Source organism: Marmota monax, unplaced genomic scaffold (assembly GCF_021218885.2).
Source record: "Marmota monax isolate L192 unplaced genomic scaffold, Marmota_monax_Labrador192_F-V1.1 WCK01_AAM20220418_F8-fsc00179, whole genome shotgun sequence".
Classification (NCBI taxonomy): Eukaryota; Metazoa; Chordata; class Mammalia; order Rodentia; family Sciuridae; genus Marmota; species Marmota monax.
The window spans coordinates 927,290-947,432 of record NW_026695200.1 but is presented as its reverse complement, the minus strand read 5'-3'; the positions used below and the strand labels follow the sequence as shown (position 1 = coordinate 947,432).

Sequence of the window (20,143 nt, the reverse complement as noted above, 5' to 3'; positions counted from 1 at the left end):
TAGTTGAGAACATGGCATCCTCTCGAGCTGTTAGCCAGCAGGGAAAACACATTAACAATGCTAGGGTTGACCCTTCTCATAACCCATGGGACCATATTACCATTCACATAATTTCATGATTTACATAATTTCAGGGCAGATTCATGAGACAAATTTTTGCTGCACCTAGGAGAAGGACTGAGACCACTCATGGTGAAGAAGATACAGACAAGTAGGAAGCCTGGTGGGAAGAGACAGCTCCATGGTCAAGCAGCCATGGGGGGACCTGGGGTCTAATCCCTGCTCCAATCTTGGTTCAAATTCTGTGTGACCTTAGGCAAACTCCTTACCTTCAAGATACTCTCCATTCACCCCCAGGAATGTTGCCAGTAGGATAACTGAGTAACAGTTCCAGCGAATTACAAGGGTTTGAAAGTGGCCCCTGTGGGCACAGGTAGGTGCACTTGGGGCAAGCACTTGAGTGCATTTCAATTCGGCCCCGAAAGGATCTTCAAAAAGGACTTAATCCCCAAAGGTAGTGACACAGAAACAGCAAATTATGCACGTACCATCTTACTGTTAGCATGTGGAAGACCAGAGAGCAAAGGGACACCGGGTGACAGAAGACAGTAATATGACCACATATGGCTCTACCAGTCATTCAGTTATTTCAGGTCAGATCCAGAATTGGGACCACTGATTCTCACTCCTAAGTCTTGTTCTGTCCCAGGAGATGATGCTTTTCAAACAGGTTGATCTCAAAAGAGTCCTTTCTCCAAATAAATGTGCGCAGGGGGAAAAGCCCAGCAAATAAAACTGTTAGAGTGAGAGCACTCCCACAAGGGCAGCACCTGTGGCTGCTGATGTCAGTGAATCAGAGATCCTTGTTCCCCACACCTGCATCGGCCGTCCACACATGCATACACACATGCAGCCTTAGGCTCCCAGCTCCCACTATGCAGAGGCCACTGCATCCCTTAGGCTACACCATGCGCTAGACCCAAACCTTCATCGAAAACCATAAAGATGGTATCAAATTCTGAAACACAGCAGCAGGCACTCCTGAAGTGAATCGATTCTATTTACAAACCTAAAGGCCATGAAGATCCCGAACCCCGCAAGCAAAAGGCAGGGAGTATAGGATGTGGGTCATTTATGTTTGTCATCAGCCTCAAGGGCTGCACACCGATTTTTCAGGGCCACTTTAAATGTCCTCCAAGGCCTGGGAGAAAAGTAGAAAACTTTGAAGGAAATGTGGAGCCTGGCTACATGCTAAAAGCCATGCTCCTCTTCACCCTGTTGTTTTAGAAGGCTTTAGTGGGGGTGAAACCCCTGCTTTGTCCCATGGCAGAGCTGGCATCCACCTACCTCAGTGTGGACATATGGACTCTGAGGTGGGTGCTGTCCGGAAGCTCCCCCTTCTCTGAGGAGGCAGATGTAGACAAACCAGCTGTGTCTCTGCTCAGCAGGTATCTTCGTTCCCATTCAACCGAGCTGTTTTCCCAAGATTCATCAGCGGTGATGAACTCTGAGGAGTAAGCAGGCATGCATCGAGACCTGGAAAATGAGAGCTTGGTAGTTATTTTTGCTTTGCATTGCTTTGTGTGTGTGTGTGTGTGTGTGTGTTCAAAATGATAAAGTCAATTCAATGTCCTGGATATTTAGTTCAAAAGTACGTATTAATTTTAACTGCAAAGGCTGCCTCAGAGCCTCTTTACCAGCATAGAACTCAAAATCTTTTCTAGACCCAAGTGCTCTGGAGAAAAAGCAAAACAAAACAGCCAACAAAAAACACAGAAAGGATCAAAAGAAACTAGCTGTACCCCAAAACACTCAGAAAGTCATGTTATTTACATAAAATAATGCTGGGTCTGTTTAGGACAGGAAGTGAGGTGTAGGATCCAATCCTTCTGCAATGATGATAACAAGAGTTCTAGTCCTTCCCCACTTTCTCTCCTTACTTCATGGCAGTATTCATCATCCATTTCCAAAGCTCCCACCAGGTGCCGATCCAACTTCACTACCCGTGTCCCTCAACTTCAGTTCAATTGAACACAATTATTTGGGGAATGAAGGCATAGGTTAGTGCCAGAGAGGGGGTTGGAAACTTGGGAGAAACTTTCTCAGCACAATGTGGTTATTTATTCTGAAACTGCATCAGCAAAGCAAGATTTCCTCTCAGTGGTGAGGTATGAAATGTCATGGAACCAACCCTGATCTTCAAAAGAATCAAGACGTGAGGCACTCGCTCACTTTGGTGGAAGGAATGGGTCTCTTGGCATCACAGGACACTGGAAATCTCCAGGAATCACTCAGGCCTTCAAAATGAATTGCGGACCTTCAAGAAATATCAGTCTTTTTTGATTTGGGGAATCTTCTAATACAGCTGTTACTGGCTCAGACCAGTTCCCACTTGTTTCAATATTTGTCTCTCTCTGAATGGGCTTGATCTCTCAATACCTAGATCCATTATACTTGTCCTGAAGCAGAGTTGAGTGGTGTAAGCTTTTCCTCCTCTGTATATATCTTTCTGGAATGAAGCTGTGGGGCAAGTAGTCTACCTGGATTTCCCACACAACATCCAAGGCAATATGAGCAGGAATGAGCAACATCAGTATTGGCTAGACAGGTCCATGAATGGGGTCTATGTTTAGAAAGACAAACCAAGGGGAACTTGTTACAAAATTATAGGTGCTCACATCCATTTACATAAATTGGTCGAATCCCTGGTCTTCTGAACAATTCCCTCTGTACAAGTACACCTGACTCTCAAGAGGCTGTACCAAATGCCAAGATGTTCATGCATTGCAGAGAATACACATGAGATCATAGCATCACCATTAATGACAGCTGCAATCTGTTGTTACATGTTAGAAAAAAGTGAGGATGCTCAAACCCAGCTAACTTAACAGAGTATTATGAGTTTACTGAATATGTATCAGGGCTTTAGAACTGGTTCACAAGAAAAAAAATCATATTCAAAAGGAGAAGCCCCAAGATGAAAATTAGATTGTGTAAAATCAATATGTAGTGAGATAACAAATGACTGAAAATTGTTAATCTTTTCTGTCAATTTTATGATTAGACAATGCTCAGGTATGTGAAAAATAATTTCTCTCTCCTCTTAACTGCTGAAGAAACACAACTGTAACAAAATTGGAACTAAGAAAGTGCTTTCTTATAAATGGAAAAAACAAAGCAAGTTAATTTCAGTGCTTTCTTAAAAAATATATATATATATTAGTTATAGATGGACACAATGTCTTTATTTTACTTTATGTGGTGCTGAGGATCTAACCTAGTGCCTCATGCATGCTAGGTGTACTCTCGACCTCTGAGCTACAACCCCAGTCCAATGTCAGTGCTTTCTAAAGTGGTGGTGTACACTAGAACTTTCTGCGGAGATGGAAACATTCTCTGTTTGCCTAGGCCAGTAGCCAATTGCTGTTGGACACTTGAAGAATTGAAATTTTAATTTTGTTTCAACTTAATTCATTTTAATTTGAATAACCATGTTTGATGAGAAGCCACCATGTTGGTCAGTGCCAATGCAGAGCAAACTCTGACCCTGTACCACTGAACATTCCTGCCCTCAATATGCTGAAAAGGACACATTTATTTCTGAAAATATGTAAATCAATGGATGTTATCTTGATCAAAACTACCACAATATTGAGTAAAAGTAAAGCAGCAAAAAGACCTTCCCACAACCAATACTTTAATGAGCTTCATGCAAAAGCTGTAAGCAAAGCTGACCCATGTTCTGGCCTCTGATGTGAGGCCCAGTTAACACCCCAGAGCATGTCTCTGTGTCCAACATGCTCCAGATGAAGGCTTCCACCTCATTGGTTTTCCAGTGAATTATAAATTCTAAAATGTCTCAGGCCTTAGCAGTTTACTGGATAATTCAAGAGAAAGCATTAAAGAAAGAGATGTATGAAGTGTTTGTTTTTCAAAGATATGGATTAGGAGAGACAGGGACAAGAGTTATCCCACCCCTCCCCCAAAGGGAAGCTTTAAGCAGATGGGTCAGTAGAAATGCCCACCACTCATCTATCACTGAGGGGCTGGCAGCAGGGGGCATACTGTGTAACAAGATGTATAGGGAGCCAGAGAACACCAAGAAGTGTCTCACGATTTCTGAAAATTGTTTGCAGAAAAAACTGAAGACCTAGCCAAGCCCTCATCCTAGAGGAAGTGTCTCTGCAAATTATCCTCCAGGTTAGCTCTGCTCAGACAATTCCACAGCTACCCAGGTTTGCCTCAGAAAAGACCTTCTGACTAGCAGGAATGAAACTTTCTTGTGAATCTTACCTACAGGGTTTCTCAACTTCATTACTATTGACATTTGGGCTGGTGAGACGGTGTGGGAGGGTTACCTGTGCATTACAGAATGTTGAGCAGCATCTCTGACCTCTGCCCTTCAATGCCAACAGCACCCCAGCTACCAGTGTGATAAACAAAAATGTCTCCAGACAGTGCCAACCTCACTCCTGGCTGAGAAACCCCAGTCTCACATGGGCTCACTAATCATTGTAAGGTTATGCTTAAGGGCATTTGGGAATTCCTAAGCCACAGATATAACCACCGGCATGATGAACATCCATTACAATGATGTATCAAGGATCTGATAGAGATCAAACGTCAAGTAAAAAGTTATAGCTCAGGAAGAAATTCTCCACCATAAGTGCCATGGACATTGCCCAAAGAGTTCTTACATTCTTAAGAAGAAAAACAGAGAAAAGGCCCAGTGGCCCGCGGCGGGACAGAGCTTCCAATCACTCCTGCAAGGTAGGCGGGCCTGCGACCCACCGGCAGAAGAGGAGCAGCGGCCTGCTGAGAGGCAGAGCCGCCCCCTCCCCCCGCGCCTGCAAGGTAGACGGAACTGTGACTACCATCAGAACAGGCCAGACCTGCAACCGACAGACAGAACAGGCCCAGTGGCCTGAGGAAGGGTAGAGCAGCCCCCCCCCCGGCGCCTGCAAGGTAGGCGGACCTGCGACCCACAGGCAGAACAGCCCCAGAGGCCTGCAGAGGGGCACTGCCGCTGCCTGAGCCTGCAAAGTAGGCAGAACTGCGGCCACCAACAGAACAAGCCTAGCGGCCCGCAGAGGGACAGAGCCGCCGCCCCGCGCCTGCAAGACAGGCGGACCTGCTACCAACCGGCAGAGCAGGCCCAGCGGCCTGCCGGCGTGGTAGGCACATTGCCCCAGTTGGAGGAGGGGCAGAGCCGCCGCCCGCGCCTGTGAGGGAGACTTTGCAACTATACAAGACCAATATAAATTTATAGGGGGAAAATTCAATAGCACAACAGTTTCACCAAGTAGAAAGGAACACGAACAGTATGAAGAGACAAGGAAAGAAAGGACCACAAGCAATGCAGGTCAACTCAACGTTAGAAGAGGTAATAGCTGCAGCAGATGGAATGTCAGATAAAGAATTCAGGATATACATGCTTCAGATGATCTGGAGTCTCAAGGAAGACATCAGACAGCAAAATCAGACAATGAAAGATCACTTCAATAATGAATTACATAAACAAATCCAAGAAGCAAAAGATCAACTATACAGGGAGATAGAGGTTATAAAAAACAAACAAACAGAAATCCTAGAAATGCAGGAAGCAATAAACCAACTTAAAAACTCAATTGAGAATACTACCAGCAGAGTAGAACACTTAGAAGATAGAACATCAGACAATGAAGATAAAGAATTTCAACTTGAAAAGAACATAGACAGCTCAGCAAGACTGTTAAGAAACCATGAGCAAAACATCCAAGAAATATGGGATAACATCAAGAGACCAAATTTAAGAGTCATTGGGATACAGGAAGGGACAGAGTTTCAAACCAAAGGAATGAGCAATCTATTCAATGAAATAATACGAGAAAACTTCCCAGACTTGAAGAATGAGACAGAATCCCAAATCCTAGAAGCCTACAGGACACCGAATGTGCAAAATCATAAGAGACCCACACCTAGACACATTATAATGAAGATGCCCAACATACAGAATAAGGAGAGAATTTTAAAAGCTACAAGAGAAAGGAAGCAGATCACATTTAGGGGTAAGCCAATCAGGATAACAGCTGACCTTTCAACACAGACTCTGAAAGCTAGAAGATCCTGGAATAACATATTTCAAACACTGAAAGAAAATGGGTTCCAACCAAGAATTGTGTTTCCAGCGAAATTAAGCTTCAGGATGGAAGATGAAATTAAAACCTTCCAAGATAAACAAAAGTTTAAAGAATTCGAAGCTAGAAAACCATCTCTTCAAAACATCCTCGCCAAAACATTACAGGAAGAGGAAATGGAAAATAACAATGAAAACCAATAGTGGGAGGTAGGACAGTAGAGGGGGGAAAAATAATCAAAGAGGAAAACAAACCATGTTTAGTAACATAAATAAACAAATATGGCTGGAAGAACAACCCATATCTCAATAATAACCCTAAATGTTAATGGCTTAAACTCACCAATTAAGAGACACAGGCTAGTAGAATGGATCACAAAACAAGACCCAACAATATGCTGCCTACAGGAGACGCATTTGATAGGAAAAGACATACATAGGCTGAAGGTGAAAGGTTGGGAAAAATCATATCACTCATATGGACTTCGGAAACAAGCAGGCGTGTCCATACTCATATCAAATAAAATAGATTTCAAGCCCAAGTTAATCAAAAGGGATAAAGAGGGACACTACATACTGCTTAAGGGAACCATACACCAACAAGACATAACAATCATAAATATATATGCCCCAAACAATGGTGCAGCTATGTTCATCAAACAAACTCTTCTCAAGTTCAAGAGTCTAACAGACCACCATACAATAATCATGGGAGACTTCAACACACCTCTCTCCCCACTGGACAGATCTTCCAAACAAAAGTTGAATAAGGAAACTACAGAACTCAATAACACAATTAATAACCTAGACTTAATTGACATATATAGAATATACCACCCAACATCAAGCAGTTACACTTTTCTCTCAGCAGCACATGGATCCTTCTCAAAAATAGATCATATATTATGTCACAGGGCAACTATTAGACAATATAAAGGAGTAATACCATGCATCCTATCTGATCATAATGGAATGGAACTGAAAATCAATGATAAAAGAAGGAAGGAAAAAGAATACATCACTTGGAGAATGAACAATAGGTTACTGAATGATCAATGGGTTATAGAAGACATCAAGGAGGAAATTAAAAAATTCTTAGAGATTAATGAAAACACAGACACAACATATCGGAATCTATGGGACACATTGAAAGCAGTTCTAAGAGGAAAATTCATTGCTTGGAGTTCATTCCTTAAAAAAAGAAAAAACCAACAAATAAATGATCTCATACTTCATCTCAAAATCCTAGAAAAAGAAGAGCAAAACAACAGCAAAAGAAGTAGAAGGCAAGAAATAATTAAAATCAGAGCTGAAATTAATGAAATCGAAACAAAAGAAACAATTGAAAAAATTGACAAAACTAAAAGTTGGTTCTTTGAAAAAATAAACAAAATCGACAGACCCTTAGCCATGCTAGCGAAGAGAAGAAGAGAGAGAACTCAAATTACTAGCATACGGGATGAAAAAGGCAATATCACAACAGACACTTCAGATATACAGAAGATAATCAAAAATTATTTTGAATCCTTATACTCCAATAAATTAGAAGATAGTGAAGGCATCGATAAATTTCTTAAGTCATATGATCTGCCCAGATTGAGTCAAGAGGATATAGACAACCTAAACAGACCAATATCAATTGAGGAAATAGAAGAAACCATCAAAAGACTACCAACTAAGAAAAGCCCAGGACCAGATGGGTATACAGCAGAGTTTTACAAAACCTTTAAAGAGGAACTAATACCAATACTTTTCAAGCTACTTCAGGAAATAGAAAAAGAGGGAGAACTTCCAAATTCATTCTATGAGGCCAACATCACCCTGATACCTAAACCAGACAAAGACACTTCAAAGAAAGAAAACTACAGACCAATATCTCTAATGAACCTAGATGCAAAAATCCTCAATAAAATTCTGGCGAATCGGATACAAAAACATATCAAAAAAATTGTGCACCATGATCAAGTAGGATTAATCCCTGGGATGCAAGGCTGTTTCAATATAAGGAAATCAATAAATGTTATTCACCACATCAATAGACTTAAAAATAAGAACCATATGATCATCTCGATAGATGCGGAAAAAGCATTCGACAAAGTACAGCATCCCTTTATGTTCAAAACTCTAGAAAAACTAGGGATAACAGGAACATACCTCAATATTGTAAAAGCAATCTATGCTAAGCCTCAGGCTAGCATCATTCTGAATGGAGAAAAACTGAAGGCATTCCCTCTAAAATCTGGAACAAGACAGGGATACCCTCTCTCACCACTTCTGTTCAACATAGTTCTCGAAACACTGGCCAGAGCAATTAGACAGATGAAAGAAATTAAAGGCATCAAAATAGGAAAAGAAGAACTTAAATTATCACTATTTGCAGATGACATGATTCTATACCTAGCAGACCCAAAAGGCTCTACAAAGAAACTATTAGAGCTAATAAATGAATTCAGCAAAGTGGCAGGATATAAAATCAACACGCATAAATCAAAGGCATTCCTGTATATCAGCGACAAATCCTCTGAAATGGAAATGAGGACAACCACTCTATTCACAATATCTTCAAAAAAAAATAAAATACTTGGGAATCAACCTAACAAAAGAGGTGAAAGACTTATACAATGAAAACTACAGAACCCTAAAGAGAGAAATAGAAGAAGATCTTAGAAGATGGAAAAATATACCCTGTTCATGGATAGGCAGAACTAACATCATCAAAATGGCGATATTACCAAAAGTTCTCTATAGGTTTAATGCAATGCCAATCAAAATCCCAATGGCATTTCTTGTAGAAATAGAGAAAGCAATCATGAAATTCATATGGAAAAATAAAAGACCCAGAATAGCAAAAACAATGCTAAGCAGGAAGTGTGAATCAGGCGGTATAGCGATACCAGACTTCAAACTATACTACAGAGCAATAGTAACAAAATCAGCATGGTACTGGTACCAAAACAGGCGGGTGGACCACTGGTACAGAATAGAGGACACAGAAACCAATCCACAAAACTACAACTACCTTATATTTGATAAAGGGGCTAAAAGCATGCAATGGAGGAAGGATAGCATCTTCAACAAACGGTGCTGGGAAAACTGGAAATCCATATGCAACAAAATGAAACTGAATCCCTTTCTCTCGCCATGCACAAAAGTTAATTCAAAATGGATCAAGGAGCTTGATATCAAATCAGAGACACGCCGTCTGATAGAAGAAAAAGTTGGCTACGATCTACATACTGTGGGGTCGGGCTCCAAATTCCTCAATAGGACACCCATAGCACAAAAGTTAATAACTAGAATCAACAAATGGGACTTACTCAAACTAAAAAGTTTTTTCTCAGCAAAAGAAACAATAAGAGAGGTAAATAGAGAGCCTACATCCTGGGAACAAATCTTTACTCCTCACACTTCAGATAGAGCCCTAATATCCAGAGTATACAAAGAACTCAAAAAATTAGACAATAAGAGAACAAACAACCCAATCAACAAATGGGCCAAGGACCTGAACAGACACTTCTCAGAGGAGGACATACAATCAATCAACAAGTACATGAAAAAATGCTCACCATCTCTAGCTGTCAGAGAAATGCAAATCAAAACCACCCTAAGATACCATCTCACTCCAGTTAGATTGGCAGCCATTATGAAGTCAAACAACAACAAGTGCTGGCGAGGATGTGGGGAAAAGGGTACACTTGTACATTGCTGGTGGGACTGCAAATTGGTGCAGCCAATTTGGAAAGCAGTATGGAGATTTCTTGGAAAGCTGGGAATGGAGCCACCATTTGACTCAGCTATTCCCCTTCTCGGTCTATTCCCTGAAGACCTAAAAAGAGCATGCTACAGGGACACTGCTACATCGATGTTCATAGCAGCTCAATTCACAATAGCAAGACTGTGGAACCAACCCAGATGCCCTTCAATAGATGAATGGATAAAAAAAATGTGGCATTTATACACAATGGAGTATTACTCTGCATTAAAAAATGACAAAATCATAGAATTTACAGGGAAATGGATGGCATTAGAGCAGATTATGCTAAGTGAAGCTAGCCAATCCCTAAAAAACAAATGCCAAATGTCTTCTTTGATATAAGGAGAGTAACTAAGAACAGAGTAGGGTCGAAGAGCATGAGAAGAAGATTAACATTAAACAGGGATGAGAGGTGGGAGGGAAAGGGAGAGAGAAGGGAAATTGCATGGGAATGGAAGGAGACCCTCAGGGTTATACAAAAGTACATACAAGAGGAAGTGAGGGGAAAGGGAAAAATAATACAAGGGGGAGAAATGAAGGTCAGTAGAGGGGGTAGAGAGAGAAGAGGGGAGGGGAGGGGAGGGGAGGGGGGATAGTAGAGGATAGGAAAGGCAGCAGAACACAACAGACACTAGTATGGCAATATGTAAATCAATGGATGTGTAACTGATGTGATTCTGCAATCTGTATACGGGGTAAAAATGGGAGCTCATAACCCACTTAAATCAAATTGTGAAATATGATATATCAAGAACTATGTAATGTTTTGAACAACCAACAATAAAAAATTAAAAAATAAATAAAATAAAATTAGCTTTCCAAATGCAAAAAAAAAAAGAAGAAGAAGAAAAACAAAAATCTCACCCTCTGTCTTGTGAGGAATTATGCAGCAATGGAGTATTTTCTGTAATGCAGGGGTCTTTAGAACTGGAGCTGAAGAACTGAAGAAAAGGAGATGGGGACCTGAAAAAGACAGGAAAGGAAACAGAATCAGCAACACAAAACAATGGAGGTGTCCCCAGTAACAGGGAGCAAGATCCAACCAAAAATCTGCCCAAGATTCAGCAATAAATTGTACATGGAATTTTGACCCAAAAATTCTATCTGAATTGTAAAAATCTAGAGTTTAGGAGAGACAATTAGAATTTTACCTTTTTCTCCAGTCTAACCAAAATGCAAAAAAAAAAAAAAGCAGAAACTCTCTCAGGAGACCAGATGCTATGGGATTCACACTTTCAGGTTAATGTTAGCATTGAACTTTCCATGCAGAGCTTTCCATCAATACAAGCATTCAAACCGATGGACCCATTTATATGCAGATAATTCTATCTCCAGAGATCACAACACATTCACGTGAAAATGTCCTAATGGCTTCTAGTGGAAGACCAAGTAGCAGAAGTCAGGGCCAACTGGTAGAAATAAAATGGTAGCCAGAGTGGCATGGAGGAGACTCCCAATGGGCAGCAGTCACAACAGAGGCAAAGCCCTGGGAGGATGCCCCTCTGCTACACTGGCCTGTCTACTCAAAGAAAGGCTGCCAAAAATGTTATTATCCAGATAAGGAGCTTTGTGAAAGGGAAATGATTGTCCAGATGCAAGTGCACCACCAATATATGGTTGTTCTCATTAAAGGACACATGATGTTTTATGAGAACTTGTAGAAATCATTTTCACTCCTAATCATTGGAAATATGTTACTTTATACACTGATATACTACCTTTCTTAAATAGCCCAGATGATATAAAGATGCTGTGGGTGCCATGAATCACTCACATAGAGAAATAATAGTCATTCCTTTGGATCATAAATGCACAAGGAAGGAATTCTAAGAAAAATAATATTTCCACTATTTTTCTCATTCAAGCATTCATTGGTGACAGACAGTAAGACTCTGGTTTTGTGGATGAGTGAACACCAGGCCACTGAGCTGTGACTAACAGCACCCACCATGTCTCCAGGAAGACAGAAATGGAGTCTATTCGAGGTCAGCATGAGTCCCCTTGGCACTATGTCTGGGCTGCCTTTGGCCACTTTCAATGGAGAACACAGATGACAGAGAATTCTCTCCTCAGGGGCCTTCCTAGCCAGTAAGGGGAATGCGAAGGGACAAAGGCATAGAGTAGATGCCTTGATTTGGGCAGATGAAGGAAGGAAGGTAGGTAGAAGAATTTTGCTCAAGAAATTTAATAATTAGAGTATTTTTTTAAATTTTTTATTGTTGGCTGTTCAAAACATTACATAGTTCTTGATATATCATATTTCACAATTTGATTCAAGTGGGTTATGAGCTCCCATTTTTACCCCATATACAGATTGCAGAATCACATCAGTTACACATCCATTGATTTACATATTGCCATACTAGTGTCTGTTGTATTCTGCTGCCTTTCCTATCCTCTACTATCCCCCCTCCCCTCCCCTCCCCTCCCCTCCCCTCTTCTCTCTCTGCTCCCTCTACTGACATTCGTTTGTCCCCCTTATATTATTTTTCCCCTTCCCCTCACTTCCTCTTGTATGTACTTTTGTATAACTCTGAGGGTCTCCTTCCATTTCCATGCATTTTCCCTTCTCTCTCCCTTTCCCTCCCACCTCTTATCCCTGTTTAATGTTAATCTTCTTCTCATGCTCTTCGACCCTACTCTGTTCTTATTACTCTGCATTAAAAAATGACAAAATCATAGAATTTACAGGGAAATGGATGGCATTAGAGCAGATTATGCTAAGTGAAGCTAGCCAATCCCTAAAAAACAAATGCCAAATAATTAGAGTATTTTTAACAGCTCAAACTGGCTTATGCAATTAGTTGAGTCTACTTCTCCAAACTCTCATAATTGTAAATCTAGAAGGGCTTCAGGTATCTTTAGAAAAATGTCTCAGTGAGTCAACAAATATCTAGGTATTTTCTGTTGCTCCCAGGAATGGTTTATTGCATGGTATTACTGGGAAAGCCCACTATTTCGAAGACCTTGATCATATTATTTAACTACCCTATGCTTCCATTTCCTCAACTGTGTCATACAGATTTAAAGAAAACAACACACACACACACACACACACACATGCACACACCCATCAGCTTTGATGCATTAAATAAGATGTAAATGTAAAAGAATGAGTTTGATTACTGATGCAATTATTTTCATTAGACTGTGAGTTCCTTATGAATGGCCGCCATGTTGTTTTTATCCACCATAAGTAGTACCCAATTGAATATAGGTTCTTAATAAATATTTAATAATGGATGGTTTAAAACCCAGTAATCATAACTTATTTGGCTGAGAATAACTTTTTTTTTTGACTCAAACGAAACAGTTTTCTAAGCCATTACAATGTTCTTAGAATCACCATTGTCCCTCTGAAGAGTGGTTAGTGCAGTGCAGGTTCCTTGGAAAGCCTAACCTTGAGGGTCTCAGAACAGTACAGGGCAACACCATGTTACACAACACACAGGATTTGCCTTCTTTCCATTAAGGAGGAAATTTGGAAATGGGGGAAGGGTCCAAAGTCCATTTTATCCTCTCTGCAGTGGCCACATATAGCTGATTTCATTATTGCTTAATATGCTGTTGCACTTTGTAACACATAGTATTTTATGATTGTAGTTGAGCATTATGAAATGGTTTCTAAACTATTTTATATAGTTATATTATTTTTCTAAAAAGCCAAAAATAAAATGAGTTTCACCAGGAAATTTCCCAAGAGACTTCAGGCCATTCAAAATTTAAACTTAACACCACCCTGATAGTATTTCTCACTGTCTCAAATTCATTCTTCTTCCCAAAGAGGGGAGAACAGAGGAACCCCTTTAAGTCCTGTTACTCGGCAGGATCCCTGACATGCATCCTGGAACACAAACTTAGCATAGAGGAGACTCAGGATGACCCAGAATACACATTTCATAGCTTGGCAATAAAAACTACAGTCCACAGAGCTGAAAGCCTGGCCTGTTTCCTTTGGCGTAATTAAGGGAGAAAGTAGTGATGAGATCTATATTATTCCTGACCTTTTCTCTTCTGAAAAAAGAAATCCCCTTGACATTTTTCTGACTTCACATCTGTGTGGTTTCATAAATTTCAACAGTGTCTGGCTCCCTCATGTCTCAACAAACTCTGTACATGCATTTGCAAAATTCACCCATGCCCATAAACTTATAAGCAGGCAATATTTATTTTGAATAATTTGGAAATTCAAAAAGAGGATAACAAATTAAAAATTGTATGTAATCCCATTTTCCAGAGACACCCAAAGCTAACATTTAAAGAACTTGCTTTCAGGGTTGTTGTTGTTGTTTTTTTTCCTACATATAGTGAATATTTTTCTAAGTCAGGTGTACCTATGGATCTATGCATGTACGGACACACATTCTCACACATAAGGTGTTTTTCTTCAGATTTTTCAGCTTAGCCATCTCATTAGCATTTCCTGTGTTATTTACTATTCTTGTACAACATAATTTTAGTGTTGATCATCATATTCCATTATATGAATTGCCGCATTAAGCTTGACAGTCCATCTATTGATGGAGATCTAGGAGATTTCTGGGTTTTTATTGAAGTAAGTAACAAATGCCGAGAGTACTGGTATTTAAGTTTGTGTGTGCCTCTGCCTATTTCCTTAGGATTGATTCTTAAAAGTAGAGTCATGGGTCTAGAATTTTCTTGGACCACCATCCTCTTGCTGGAAGAAAGACTGTCTAATACTGTAACTTTCGGTTACAGGCAAGAACAAATTTTTATTGCTGCCAGTCCTGATATTAGCTAAGGTTTAAATCCTCAAGCAATAAGTTTTAAAGAGCTAGAATAATGGATATGATCCAACCCCACCACTGTCAAGGAATCCTGCTGCCATGAAAATTAGGGAGACAAGTTCATGCCAGACTGAGAGATTCAGCTTGTTTCCCATACCTCTGCCACAACTCACCTTCAACAGTTTCCTCGTCTCCAGACCTTCCAGTTCTTTCTAGATCCAAATACTTGACAACCCTATGCTGCTTTTTTGCAATATTACTGAGGAAGAAAAGTAACTAAAACTGTTGCAGATATGAAGCACCTCATATATTAACACTTCTGTGAGAATTTACATTTTTAAAGACCAGAAATGAGAATGGACAGTTTGGGGAGGTGGAGGCTGGGTGTCAGAGGCAGAGGAAGAGATTTGCTCTCAGTCTCTCTCAAGCCCTGTGGCGTGTAGGCACCACAGACACGGCCATGGCTGAGGTCAGCTCTCCTTGGCAGTGGGACACAGAGCCGGTAACACAAAATGAAAAGTGCTATCTCTGATCTGTATGGCAACCAAACTCACATCCATGCACTTTCCAAAGGATGTCTCCAAGCTTCCCTGAGGAAACCCAAGAGCAGGCAGGAAGGCAGAGGGATGAGTGCAGAGGAGAGGTGGCATAAGCCATGCAGAGCTCCATGTGGAGCTACACCCAGGGCCAGCCTGCAAGTGGGACCAGGAAAAATCAGCAGAAGGCAGAGGGTTGGAAGGCAGTCAGTAGCCCTGTGAGACCAGGTCAGGGAAGGACCCCAATGCATGTGTGGGGACCAAGTATGTGAAAACCAAGCTGAGCCACGAGACCCTCCCTGCCCCAGAGCCTGCACCACAGCTGGGCTGTTTGGAGGCAGCTGAGGAGCCCTGCCATAACCAGAGCAGGGGACAGGCTGCAGAAAACAGAGACATGTTTCCATCTGGGACCAGCTCTTCACACCCCATTGCCTGACGGTATCCCTAAAGTGTCCTAGAAAGAAAGGGGATTCTCCCCCACTCATTATTGCTAGGATTCTGTTTGATAAGGATTAATAACAACCATGGTCATTAAAGTGAATGCTTTCTGCATCCAGGATCTGTGCCTATCACCTTATGATCTCATTTACCCCTCATGATAACTCTAAAGGTAGATAATTTTCTCTCCATTTGAAAAGGAGCAAATATAATTCAAAGAAGTCAGGCCCTGAGTGGGCCTCCAGCTGCTAAGGGCAGAGCAGCATGTACCCAGTTCCTGATACCAGTCTTCAGCCCTTCCTTCCCACCAGGAGGCAATGCATCTGAGAGGTGGTGCTAGGCAGGGAGCCCTCCATGCAGATGACCACAAAGAGGCCTTGACGGACCAGTCAAGCAGCAGTCACAGCCAACATGACCCCCCATTCTTCTCTGCCAGTCAGGGAGAACAATGAGGTTTCACACACACACATCTCTCTCTCTCTCTCTCTCTCTCTCTCTCTCTCTCTCTCTCTCTCTCTCACACACACACACACACACACACACACACACACACACACACTTCATTGTCCCAACCTACCTTCTCAGGAAAGAAAAGCAAACCAGCAGACAAAAGCATAGCTGAGTTTGCCCCAAAAGTGGCCACCTGGAACACAGCCAGGTGAGGAAGAAACACGAGCAGGAAGCTATTACCCATTTATGTGCAATTTTCAGAAGGCTTGGAAGAAGACTGCGATTTCTTACCTGAATACAATCAGAGCCTCTGAGACTCTCATCATCATTCTGTCTGAGCTGAGATAGGCTTTTTAAGTTCAGTTTAGCACAGAAAGGAAAGTGATGTCCACAGCTGAGCTGCTTGGAAGCAACCTCTGTACACTCTTCTTCAGGATAAGCCCCCACCACACAGTGCACAGTAAAACAGGAAGGAAGCAAGGTGATCTCATTGGCATCTACATTTCTGAGTTATGGGGGACAAAAACATACAGGGAAGGGCATGGTAATGTAAGACAACATGAAAAGTGCTATCTCTACTCTGATCTATGTGGCAACCAAACTCACATCAACACACTTTCCAAAGGATGTCTCCAAGCTTCCCTAAGGAAACCCAAGAGCAGGCAGGAAGGCAGAGAGCTGAGCGCAGAGGAGAGGTGGCATAAGCCATGCAGAGCTCCATGGGGAGCTACACCCATGGTATTCTTGGCTCTGATGGGCTGTGACCTGTGTCTTCCCAGCGCATAGCCTACACACTGAGACATGCATGGGCCCCTAGCCTAAGCCACAGTTTCCTCACTGTGGATGCTGGACAAGACACTAACCCCACATGTCCCCATCTACTCACCTGTACGGGAGAAGACCAATGGTCACTACTTCACACAGTTACTGTGAGGATTAAACGGGTGAGTCCAGGGCATGTGCAAGATCTAGGACTTGGCTATGGTTTAGCGTTCCAGCCAAACAACAAACTCTGCCCCAAAACCCCAAGGAGTTGGGCATATCTGTCCCACATTTTGGCCTGGCCCATGGCCTTGCTGAGCACAGGGTCCATATCTTCCACTTGCCTGCTCTTCAAGCTTTGTTGAGCACCTCTTCACAGTATAATTCCCTCCCTCTGGTCATCTCTCCACTAGCTCTTGCCCTCTTAGGAGAGGGTTTATCACAGTTGTTGGGCAGAGCCATCCTTCCCACTGTCCACTCTAGAAGTGAGAGGTGTAGTGTTCAGGACAGTGACACAGAGCAGGTGATGGCCATGAACTCCATGATATTGCTGACTCTTATGACAACCTTAGGATTAAAATATACCAAAAAGTCTTTTTGCTGATAAAAGAGGAGGAAATAACACTCTTTTTTATTTGTTCTTTTTAGACATACATGTAAATAGAGTATATTTTGACATATAAAACACATGGAGTACAACTTATTCGAATGAGGATCCCATTCTTGTGGTTGTACATGATGTGGAGTTTCACTGGTAGATGTATTCCTATATGAGCATAAGAGAGTTATGTCTGATTCATTCTACTGTCTTTCCTATTCCACCTCCCCTCCCTTCCCTTCATTCCCCTTTGCTTAGCCCACTGAACTTCTATTCTTCCCTCTCCAGGCCCATTATTGTGTGTTAGCATCTGCACATCAGAGAAAACATTTGGCCTTTGGTATTTGGGGACTGGCTTATTTCACTTAGCATGATAGTCTCCAGTTCCATCCATTTATTGGCAAATGCTTTAATTTTATTCTTCTTTATGGTTGAATAATATTCCATTGTGTGTATATATATATATATATATATATATATATATATATATATATATATATATATATATATATCACATTTTCTTTACCCATTCATCAGTTGCAGGGCACCTAAGTTGGTTCCACAGCTTAGCTATTGTGAATTAAGTTGCTATAAACATTGTTATGGCTATGTCATGTAGTATGCTGCTTTTAAGTCCTTTGGGTATATACTGAGGAGTAGGATAACTGAGTCAAATGGTGGTTCCTTTCCACATTTTCTGAGGACTCTCCATACTGCTTTCCAGAGTGATTGCACCAATTTGCAGTCCCACCAACAATGTATGAGCGTGATTTTTCCCCACATCCTCACCAACATTTATTGTTATGCGTATGCTTGATAATTGCCATTCTGACTGGAGTGCAATGAAATCTCAGTGTAGTTTTAATTTGCATTTCTCTAATTGCTAGAAATGTTGACCATTTTTTTCATGTATTTGTTAACTGATCATATTTCTTCTTCTGTGATGTGTCTGTTTGGTTCTTTTGCCCATTTGCTGATTGGGTTATTTTTTTTTTTGGCAGTGGGGAGGGGGTTAAGTTTTGAGTTCTTTATATATCCTGGAGATTAATGTTCTTTCTGAGGTATAGATGGCAATGATTTTCTCCCATTCTGCAGCTCTCTCTTCACACTCTTGATTATTTCCTTTGCTGTGAAGAAGCTTTTTAGTTCAATAAAATCCCGTTTATTGATTCTTGATTTTATTTTCTGCACTTTAGGAGTCTTCTTGAGGAAGTTGGTTCCTAAACCAACATGTTGTAAAGTCGAGCCTTATATTTTCTTCTAGTAGGCACAGGGTTTTTCTGGTCTAATGCTTAGGTTCTAGATACACTTTGAGTTGAATTTCATGCAGGATGAGAGGGGTTAAATTTCATTCTGCTACATATGGGTTTCCAGTTTTCCCAGCACGATTTGTTGAAAAGGCTATCTTTCCTCCAATATATGTTTTTGGCATCTCTGTCTAGTATAATATAACTATATTTATGTGGGTTTGACTCTGGGTCTTCTATTCTGTTCCATTGGTCTTCATGTCTGTTATGGTGCCAATACCATGCTGTTTTTTTGTTACTATTGCTCTGTAGTATACTTTAAGGTCTGGATTTGTGATGCCACCTGCTTCACTCTTCTTGCTACAGATTGCTTTGGCTACTCTGGGTCACTTATGTTTTCAAATAAATTTCATTGCTTTTTCTATTTCTTTAAGGAATGTCATTGGAATTTTGATTGGAATTGCATTAAATCTGTAGAGTGCTTTTGGTATTATGGTCATTTTAACAATATTAATTCTGCCTATCCAAGAACAGGGAGATCTTTCCATCTTCTAAGGTCTTATTTAATTTCTTTCTTTAGTGTGCTGTAGTTTTCATTATAGTGGTCTTTCACCACTTTTGTTAAGTTGATTCCCAAGGTTTTTTTTTATGTTTTTGTTTTTGTATTTTTGAGGCTATTGTAAATGGGGTAGTTATCCTAATTTCTCTTTCAGAGGATTCATCACTGATGTACAGAAATGCATTTGATTTATGGGTGTTGATTTTATATCTTACTATTTTTACTGAATTCATTTATTAGTTCTAGAAGTTTTCTGGTGGAGTTTTTTGGATCCTCTAAGTATAGAATTATATTGTCAGCAAAAAGTGATACTTTGAGTTCTTCTTTTCCTATTCATATCCCTTTAATTTCTTTCATCTGTCTAATTGCTCTGGCTAGAGTTTCAAGGACTATGTTGAATAGAAGAGGTGAAAGAGGGCATCCCTGTTTTGTTCCAGTTTTTAGAGGGAATGCTTTCAATTTTTCTCCATTTAGAATGATGTTAGCCTGGGACTTAGCATAGATAGTTTTTACAATGTAGAGGTATGTTCCTATTATCCCTAATTTTTCTAGTGTTTTGGACATGAAGGGATGCTGTATTTTATCAAATGCTTTTTCTGCATCTATTGAGATGATCATATGATTCTTATCATTAAGTCTATTGATGTGATGAATTACATTTATTGATTTCCATATGTTGAACCAACCTTGTGTCCCCGGGATGAACCCCACTTAATCGTGGTGCACTATCTTTTTAATATACTTTTGTAATCAATATGCCAGAATTTTATTGAGAATTTTTGCATATATGTTCATTAGAGATATTGGTCTTAACTTTGCTTGATGTGTCTTTGTCTGGTTTTGGAATCAGGGTGATATTGGCCTCATAGAATGAGTTTGGAAGTGTTCCCTCTTTTTCTATTTTATGGAATAATTTGAGGAGCATTGGTATTAGTT

General features: G+C 40.7%; 1 protein-coding gene across 1 annotated transcript in view; it reads right to left on the bottom strand.

Annotated features, from left to right (window-relative positions):
- Oca2 (OCA2 melanosomal transmembrane protein) overlaps positions 1–20,143 on the bottom strand; it is a 364,658-nt gene that overhangs the window by 269,131 nt on the left and 75,384 nt on the right. Inside the window, exons 3-4 of the mRNA XM_046428817.1 lie at positions 10,734–10,832; positions 1,348–1,536 (exon numbers count right to left, since the gene is read on the bottom strand). Of these exons, the coding sequence (XP_046284773.1) occupies positions 1,348–1,536; positions 10,734–10,832 (288 nt within the window). The remainder of the gene's footprint in view (positions 1–1,347; positions 1,537–10,733; positions 10,833–20,143) is intronic.